Source organism: Vigna unguiculata, chromosome 1 (genome assembly GCF_037176805.1).
Source record: "Vigna unguiculata cultivar grain cowpea cultivar isolate G323 ecotype 2 chromosome 1, ASM3717680v1, whole genome shotgun sequence".
NCBI classification, from domain to species: domain Eukaryota; kingdom Viridiplantae; phylum Streptophyta; class Magnoliopsida; order Fabales; family Fabaceae; genus Vigna; species Vigna unguiculata.
Window position 1 is genome coordinate 28,497,690 of NC_140792.1, and position 9,664 is coordinate 28,507,353.

At 35.8% G+C, this 9,664-nt stretch overlaps 1 protein-coding gene across 1 annotated transcript; it reads left to right on the forward strand.

The window, feature by feature from the left end:
• The first annotated feature begins 686 nt into the window (after positions 1-686).
• LOC114190025 (nucleoside-triphosphatase) lies at positions 687-4,119 on the forward strand. Its single transcript, XM_028078776.2, has 9 exons — positions 687-988; positions 1,063-1,191; positions 1,637-1,693; positions 1,783-1,875; positions 2,526-2,731; positions 2,938-3,029; positions 3,113-3,327; positions 3,430-3,619; positions 3,892-4,119. The coding sequence occupies exons 1-9, from the start codon at positions 746-748 to the stop codon at positions 4,032-4,034; spliced, it is 1,368 nt and encodes a 455-aa protein (XP_027934577.2). The 5' UTR covers positions 687-745; the 3' UTR covers positions 4,035-4,119.
• Positions 4,120-9,664: the final 5,545 nt, after the last annotated feature.

Below are 9,664 nucleotides of genomic sequence, written 5' to 3' on the forward strand. Positions count from 1 at the left end.
ATATTTTGAATATTAAAATACGAGTATTGCCTCAATCATATATCATACTCATAATAATAAATACGGGCATAGCTTTCACATGACGTTGTAAACTACAAAAGTAGTAAATAGTGTAAAAATAAATAATTTTATATTGTCTGGTGTACGTATATAATGCTGTAAAATAATACAGCAACATTAATATAATAAAGAACGTACATTCCGTCGTTAACCAAAATGGAAGCACACGAAAAGGAATAATGGATGGAGCTTCATGTTTGGCAAAGCATAGGTATATATTAATCACGAAATGGCAAATATTCGTTTATTTAACTTAAAAAATCACGATGACACAGTATTTGTTTGTTATAGAGTTAAGTAAAAATAATATTTTATTTAGGGTAAAATTAACTATTAATAGTTTTTTAAAATTGTTAAAAGATAATTTAGAGATAAAAAAGTAAATTAAAAGGGGCGAACAGTTAAAAAGTCAAAAATAAACAGGAAAGGAAGGTTGTTCAAGGTATTTTAAACCTTTGAAATGTAATGAATGAAATACGTATATAACAAAATTTACAGAAAATACGTATTATTTTTAGCAGTTAAACTATATTTTACATCGAAACATGCAAAGAACGTTGATAACTGATTCTACGTTGAAACAAACATTACCCTAGACTTTGTCTATTTATATATTTGAGAGTGAATGATGCAGCGTTGAGTTAATTGACTGGTTTTGGTGTGGTCAAGAAAAGGGACAAAGAACATGGACTTTACCCTCTTTTCTCTTCTACTCTTGTTATTACTATTGCCTTCACTCTCTTGTTCCTTATATGTGGGGAACAATATCTTGTTCACTCATCGCAAGATATTTCCCAAACAACAAGAACTTACCTCGTACGCTGTGATCTTTGATGCTGGTAGCACTGGTAGCCGCGTGCATGTCTTTCACTTCGACCAGAACTTAGATCTTCTTCACATTGGCAACGAGATTGAGTTTTATGATAAGGTGAAAATTAAGCTTCATAACTATTAGCTTGTAAGTATATTTACATGTGAATTATTGGCATGTTTGTGGTGTAGGTCACACCTGGTTTGAGTGCCTATGCGGATAATCCTGAAAATGCAGCAAAATCTCTAGTTCCACTTTTGGAGGAAGCTGAAAGTGTTGTCCCTCAGGAACTCTACCCCACAACACCTGTTAAACTTGGGGTTCGTCTTTTGCCTCTATATTTCTCACTCATTCGTCATAATTTCATAGTTTTGAACATTTGGAAGCAAGGTTTTAAATGAATTAATGCTGGTCATTCTTACAAACTCTTGCAAACTTTGAACCCTGCTTTTTCTTTGAACTATCGCAACTATAATCTTAAAAAGTTACTGCTTCACTAAGATTAAAATTAACTTAAAATTGGTTATTATATACTAGATAATAGACCTACCAAATAATAAATTTGGTTAAAATAGATTTCATTTAATTATGATACATTTAAAAAAAAATGTAGTAAATGTGGCATCTCCAACTTAACCTAAAATTTCCAATATTAGCCTTGAAAACCTTGTTTTGGACAGTAATTGAAAACCTTGTTTGAGTAGACACTATGCATAATATGTTTGTTTAAGTCTTGAATATTTTTAATTTATGCTATATATGCAGGCGACTGCAGGTCTAAGGCTTTTGGATGGGGATGCTTCTGAAAGAATATTACAAGCGGTAATTAAATAAATGATCTTCGATTCTTAATCTTTTTCTCGTGTAGGCTTTGAATATCTAAGGTTTTCATTTTTCTTATGTTTAATTAGGTTAGGGATTTGCTCAAGAACAGAAGTACCTTCAGCGTTCAACCAGATGCTGTAGCTATAATCGATGGAACCCAAGAAGGTTCTTATCTATGGGTACGACTTATCAATATCTGCTTTATGCTGATAAAAAAACAAATAAGAATCTTCATTAATCACTTTTAGTTTTGAACACTTAATCCCCGTTTATGATAATACTTGTCTTCTTATAATGTCATGTAGCATTTTTGTTTTTCATTTGAAGGGATCGATATCAAACTATTTACCTACCAATGTCTCAAATTATTCTAGTGTTTTCTAACCAAATTAATTGTACTAAATCGATTATTGTTATATTATATATTGCAGAATAATACGATTTAGTTAATAAATAATTTCCAGCTCTTTTAAAACGAACTCTCCTAATGTTTACTTTTAAGGTGACAATGAAAAAATTAATTTTGGGTTGATGCATTGGTGATCACTGGTTATATTGGTGTATGCTACTTAAAAACACTGTTCATATAATCATATTTTAAAAGTGGGGTTTATCCTTACAATAAAATACAATATTACTATTCATCCTATAGTGGAGTTAGGTATCTTTCTATTAGTGCAAAGTTTAATGAGAGTAGGTGGTATTTTAACTTTTTAGCATATAAATATATATATATATATTATAAATTTTGAAAAAGCAGTAAACCTTATAGTAAAGTAGATTATAGGAACATATGTACTGTGTCTCTTACCATTGAACTATTTTTTAGGTGACAATAAACTATTTACTAGGAAATTTGGGGAAGAAGTTTTCAAAGACAGTGGGAGTAGTTGATCTTGGAGGTGGATCAGTTCAAATGGCATATGCTGTCTCAAAGAACACAGCAAAAAATGCTCCACAACCACAACCAGAAGAGGAACCTTACATAAAGAAGCTTGTGCTCAAGGGAAAAAAATATGACCTATATGTTCACAGGTTCCTTATTTTCTGACACTTATAAACTAATTTTGTAAGAATGAGTTAAGTTTAAAGTTTAATTCTTAATAAAGTGTGAGTAAATGTTATGCGATACAACTTTTGAGAGCAAAACCTCATGGACAAATTTGAAGTCTAGATAAAATAGGTAGAAAACAATATTCAGTATTCATGACTAATCTGTAGTTTTAATATTCTTGTTTCAGTTACTTGCACTATGGTAGAGAAGCATTTCGTGCTGAGGCTTTGAAGGTCACTGATGGTTCTGCTAACCCTTGTATTTTATCTGGCTTTTATGGTAAGTGCATTAATGGTGAAAAATCTTCCAATATTTTTATCATGCATGACAATAACAGAATACACTTTTTTATTCCTTAAAAGGGACCTACACATATTCTGGAGTAGACTATAAGGCCTTTGCTCCCATTTCTGGATCCAACTACCATGAATGCAGAAACATAGTTCTTCAAGGTCTCAAAGTGAACCAGTTTTGCGCTCATCGAAATTGTAGTTTTGGAGGGATATGGGATGGTGGAAAGGGAAGTGGACAAAACACTCTTTTCGGCACTTCATCTTTCTACTATCTGGCTTCGGAGGTATCTATTGTTATATGTTTGGTCAAATTTGTTGTGTGTACAGGTTCATACTTTTACTATTAACTCGTGGTCATTTTAATTATGTTATGTTGGATATATTAGATTGGTATGTTTGGTCCAAATAAACCCAACTCCAAGATTCATCCTTTGGATTTGAAGACTGAAGCAAAGAGAGCTTGTGAAAAAACATTTGAGGATGCCACATCCGCTTATCCACTTCTTTCAGCTGATAGAGTTCCATATGTGTGCTTGGACCTTACATACCAGTATGCATTGCTTACTGATGGATTTGGTAGGTTTCTGCAATCAAGTTTTGTTCTAAAAATGTTACCACCTTTATTTAGTGTACTCGACTTCAGATTTTCTAATTATTTTTCTTTACATGGTGTGTTTTCCAAATACTTATTAATACTTTAAAAATCATTTTAGTATATTTTAAAACATCAAAATCAGTGTTTATTAATATATTTTGAAGTTACAACACAAGAACACAGCAAAATTTTATGGAGAATTCAAATTTCTTTGTAACCTGATTTTTTTTTTCTTTTCATATATATTTGGCAGGCCTAGATCCATTGCAAGAGATCACAGTGGCAAATGAAATTGAATATCAGGATGCGCTTGTGGAAGCAGCATGGCCTTTAGGAACTGCCATAGAAGCCATATCTTCATTGCCTAAATTTAACCCATTCATGTATTTTATTTGAGCTTCTGCTGCCATATTTCAGTGCTAGAGGACACTACAAAAGCCTACTGAATAAAATATTAAAACTTCAGCCATTTCTTCATTCAGTCAGTTTTATCAACCAAATAAATTTATGGCAAATATAATCAATAAAATTTTGCAACCCCATCATATATAACAATAAAATTTATACCAATGACGATTACAATCTTGTCAAAATAGAAAAGAATGGTTTTGTTAGGTAAACTTAAATGGAATAAAATTAAATAGGTTGTTTATGGATACTTAATTTTTTTAGGAGTTTTGTGTTTTAGAGTGCAAGGGTCATGTGTTTATTGCATTGGTTAATAAGTAATAAATGTGTCATGATGACAAAGTTTAAGGCTTGGAGATGAAAAGTCAAAATAGAGTTATAAATTGTAGTGTTTTGTTTACTTAAAAAATACAAGGAAGTGAATAAGTTTATTCACTTAAAGGTTTATTTGTTAACAAAGTGGTATAAGAACATGTTAGCTCGAGTGTCTAAGAATGAGAAAAAAAAAAGTGAGAGATGGTCAATCTTACAAACAGTGTACCTTTGTCTAAGTTGACAAAGGCGGTCAATTATGACAATAGGAGCCTTAAGATGAAAGCTCTTCTTGACTCTCAAGAAAATTGGGAGGTGGTGGAAAATGGTCATGTAGAACCAAAAAACAACACAAATTGGGCGAATGCCCAGATGACCGTGTTGCAAAAATCGTGTAGGAAGGACAAGGCTACTTTATACATTTTGTACCAAGATATGAACGAGTTTGACTTTGAGAAGATTGAAAATGCAATAACTTCAAAAGAAGCATGAGACATTCTAGACGTATAAGGGAGATGACCGAGTGAAGCAGGTGAGGCTTCAAACACTCAGAGGAGAGTTGGAGAGCTTGAGAATGGATTAGATAGAGGGAATAGTCGAGTACATTACTCGGGTTGAAATCGTGGCAAACCAAATTGGTAGAAAGGGAAAGGTGTTAGCTGAGTGGTGAAGATTTTGAGGTCGTTGACTAACGACTTCGAGAATGTTGTGTGTGTGATTAAGGAGTCTAAGGACCTAACAACGCTCATCGTTGAAGAGCTTTCTAGGTCCCTCGAGGCGCATGAGCAGCAAAAGAAGAAGAAGAAGTGAGGGCCACTTGAAAAAGAATTACTCCAAATGAGAGAGGCTCAACACTCAAGTTAAAGGAAGATGTCGAAAGGGTATAAGAAGCGGTCCTAGTGGTAAAACCTGAGGAAATGAAGAAGAAAAAGAACAGTTCGGTCAATAAAATTGGCACGAAAGAGGACAAGGTCCATGGAAAGGAGGTCAGTCAAGCAACTTAAACATTGAATGCTTCAAGTGTGGCAAGTATGGTCATTTTAACATCCCTAAGGAATATTACTTAATTAAATAAATAAATAACAAAATTGAAAATTTAATCGTCGCAATATCATTATTCTCAAATGCAGGAAAAATAAAAATTAATATCCAACGCGACAGAATTCAAATGAAATTAAATCATGGGTTATTACAATTTCAAAAGTCCAAAATAAAAGTGAAAACATGATAAGGTTCCTAGTTAGAATCTCAACTATCCCTCACTCCGTCACCTGAGCATCCTCAGCATCACCTGTATCATCATCTACTCCCGTGTAACGAATCACACGATCATCGCCAAACACAAATAGAAAGGGTGAGCTGATAAAAATAAAAATAACATATATAATAACACATGATAAGTCATACACCCATCTTATTCAATCTACTTAGTTCTTGGCCAAGACCTTAACCCCAAGGCTTTTCAGCCTTCAAATCACACAAATGGTTAGCCTTGGACTCAGGAATATGATGCTCACACGAACCTGCCCGCTCGTGGTTCTGCCTCTACGAACCTCCCCGCTCGTAGTCCTGCTCTATGAACCTCCCCGCTCGTAGTCTTGCTCTACGAACCTACCTGCCCGTAGTCCAACACATGACATCCACCAGCCATGTACCTCCCGCATGTAGCATCTCTCAAGCGTGAGCACGGAACATACGAACCTACCTCGCTCGTATCCCCATGCGAGAGTAACTAGATATGAACCTCACCGCTCATATCATCACATGTTAACCACCATCCATGAACCTACCCGCTCATGGCACATCATCTTCCGATCCAAGTATAGCATCATTGCTTAGAAGCCATTCACACAAAATCACGATCTGTAGCGTCATCACCTGGCGCAGCCCCAAGCGCCGCCAGGCGAAATCTGCCCAGTCCACCTAGTGGAACACTCATTGCCGCCAACCGCCAGCCCCTCGCAGACCCACTATTGAGATGTCCATCGCCTAACGAACCACACCCTACCGCCAGGCGCACGCGAGACAGTAACCCTTCCATGGTACCCTCATCGCCTAGCACACCCACCCATGCCGTTAGGCACCATATCAGTAGCAGACATCTACTAGTTTTAGTACCTTAGCTGATCTGATCTGCAGTATACCCCACCCCAAAGATTTAAGTAGACACTCTCCATACCAAGGTTACATTATGGGTAGTCTGTAACTCTTATATGTTCATTCACCTATAATTTACAATTGTAAACCTATCCATTCAAGGTTTCTAAGTTGCCACGGCTTTATCATAGTGTAGTAAGTACGTCCATCCTATGGAAATAACCAACAATCCACTACCTTAAGTTAGACATTCCAAACATTCTGTACTGTAATGATAAAACCTTCCTGCCAATTATCTTTGCTACCTTTCATAGAATCCCGCACAAATGACCATATGAACTGACATTTTTCATCCCCTTATTACCAATCAATTTCCACCAATAGACACTATTAACTTATTCTCACTTACCACACTCAATATTGCAATGTCACATATCATTCATCTAAGGATATGAGCCACGAATGACCCCTAAGGTCCATACATCATGACTAAACCTTTACTAACAACACATAAGCAACGGACTAGGATTTCAAAACTTACAACCTTTATTTAGAATTATCATTCTCCCTTTCTTCCTTAACATTGCTTCTAACATACCAAAACATAGTCATAATCTCTAGCCTATTACCAATCACATAATCAATTTCTCATAGGTTTATTGTCCCTTCCCGTGTCATCCATTTATTTCTAATACAACTCAAAGTCCCTTCCACTCAGCTTACCACCAAGCGGTACATCAGAACCCAGGAAACCCCCAGGTTGTTGTACCCGCGATATGCCCAAGATGTCCAGAACTCGATCCAGACTCCAAATTCAATACAACACAATAATTCACACATGATTTACCAACCCAAATTCCTATGACATTATTTCATCTAACTCGCACATACCATGAGCCATAGTAATTCAAATTTGAATTCTACCCATTCCAAAACCCTAACTATATCCATGATTAATCATAAAGAGTATTCTCATAGCACCATCAGAACCCCAATTCTAACAGTTTCATACAATTAACACATAACATCATAATCAAGATCACAATTAGAAGTCCCAATGACCCCTGCACAAACGCAAACCAAAAGAAAAGCGCGAATAGTGTCGCGTCGCCTGGCAGATGCTCATTGCCACCAGGCGGTTCATACCATAACCAAGAACAAAACCAACATCTGATGTGCCGCCTGGCGGCAGGGGTTGAGCCGCCAGGCGGTTTCTGGGAAAAATCCAGAAACCCTAATAAAACAGTGCAGAACAGAGTGGGAATCATGCATTATTTCATGGCAACGCATAATTATTCAAATACGAACTAACAAACATAAGAGACAACTCCCCTCACCTGGAATCCTTGCACAAATCCGAATTTGACGCGTGTATCTAACCCAAAGACTCTCCCAAGCTTTGTTTCTCCTCCAACAATGGCTTCAATTCCAACTCTCTCTGCAACCAGTACCCACTCATGAAAACTCCACTGCCCAATGGTTCACCCTCAATTTCAGACCTTTTCTCTGCCTAATCTCTCCCTTTCTCAATCTTAATGCTCTCTTAATTACTCAATTACTCCACCAAAACGAAAATTAAATATAAAATGGGTTAATGGTTATTCAACACTCATAAATGGAATGTTTTCATCCCTCTAATCTACCTCTCTTGGCTACTGGGGTTCCTAAACCCTTCCATAATCATACCAACCAAAAATTTGGCAAAAAGAGAGCAATTTTGTTCTTAGCAAAGTTTGAACCCATAACCCTTTAACCATAAAGCAAGTGCACAACCAATTCAAACAATTCATACTTGTGATAATTCTTACAATTTTAGGATTATACTATCACGTCTAGCATTCCAATTATATCAATAAAATAATGCACAAATTAAAATAGCACACAATTGGCATACATAAGACTTGAACCCAAGTCCTCTCACACAATCAAGTACTCTCAACCATTTGAGCTAGTACTTTTACACATCATAGCACTCCACATTAAATGCCTTAAAGGCTCCTATTACCCTCAAACAAGTGCTTTAGTTATGGTAAGGTTGGACATTTTTCAAAAGAGTGTCTATCTGAGAGTGGAAAGGACGAGATTATCAACATTGCAGAAGAAGTTGAAGAAGAAGTTATGTTGTTGATTATGGAACATAGCTCGAGGAGTGAGCACAAGTAATTAGAGAACTCGGCAAATTAACCAAATAGTGTGGTGAACTCGGCAAAACAACCGAGTAACGTGGATAGGCTGGGTAGACAACTGAGTAGCCCAGAGAGGGGCAAGGAAAGCTCGAATAACCTAATGAGGGGCATGGAAAGAAAAGATAGTTAGGAGAGTTGCGTTTACAACTTGCATAGGTCGGTAGAGCATGTGGATAACTGGGTGGAGCAAGTGGACAACCCAAAAGGAGATCGGTATATTAATATGAACTCAGGTAAGAACAAGTTAGATAATAAGATAGTAAAGAACTTGGTTAGAAACAAAATTGCCGCTGAGAATGTGAAGAAGAAGTTAACCACAATGAGAGTGAAGTACAAGTCAACAGAAAAGAAGAATAAGTGGGCCAAAGAGAAGAGCAATTCAAATACGAATATAAAGAAGAACCCAATTATTAATGAAAGGAGTAAGCATGGTGCGGACTGCACATGTCAAAGTTGGGTTTATTGTATTGGTTAATAGGTAATAAATGTGTCTTGCTGACAAAGTTTAAGGCTTGGAGATGAAAAGGCAAAATAGAATCTATAAATTATAGTGTTTTGTTTACATAAAAAATACAAGGAAGTGAATAAGTTCATTCACATAAAGGTTTATTTGCTAACATGTTTTGCACAAATGGGGATGCAATATTCCAACCAAAACAACACACCTTTCACCTTAAAACAAGTCCAACTTCTCTTGAAAATGATACAAGTCTCAATGATTAACTTTTAACTTTTCACACAACATCAATTAAAGGGCACATAGGTGTCTTCCACTCAGTAACCGGAAAAAGGTTAAACCAATGAACATTCCTTGATTTTGTATGCAATGCCCACTCATCTTTATACAATACCTTATTAAATCAATGCATTGCAAATTAGCCTTCTTACATAATGTTTGTCAGATACTAGATATTGTTACATTGAACATGATTGGGCAAATTGAGTTTAATAAAGGCCTATGTGAACCTATTATACCACATTCATCTAAAATTGTTTTTGTTGATAATATTCATTATAATAACA

Excerpts from the sequence above, each read along its gene's own strand:
- LOC114190025 (XM_028078776.2), top strand. The coding sequence starts at position 746 with ATGGACTTTACCCTCTTTTCTCTTCTACTCTTGTTATTACTATTGCCT. Across the intron at positions 1,694-1,782 it reads CTGAAAGAATATTACAAGCG|GTTAGGGATTTGCTCAAGAA; the intron begins GTAATTAAATAA and ends ATGTTTAATTAG. Across the intron at positions 3,030-3,112 it reads TATTTTATCTGGCTTTTATG|GGACCTACACATATTCTGGA; the intron begins GTAAGTGCATTA and ends ATTCCTTAAAAG.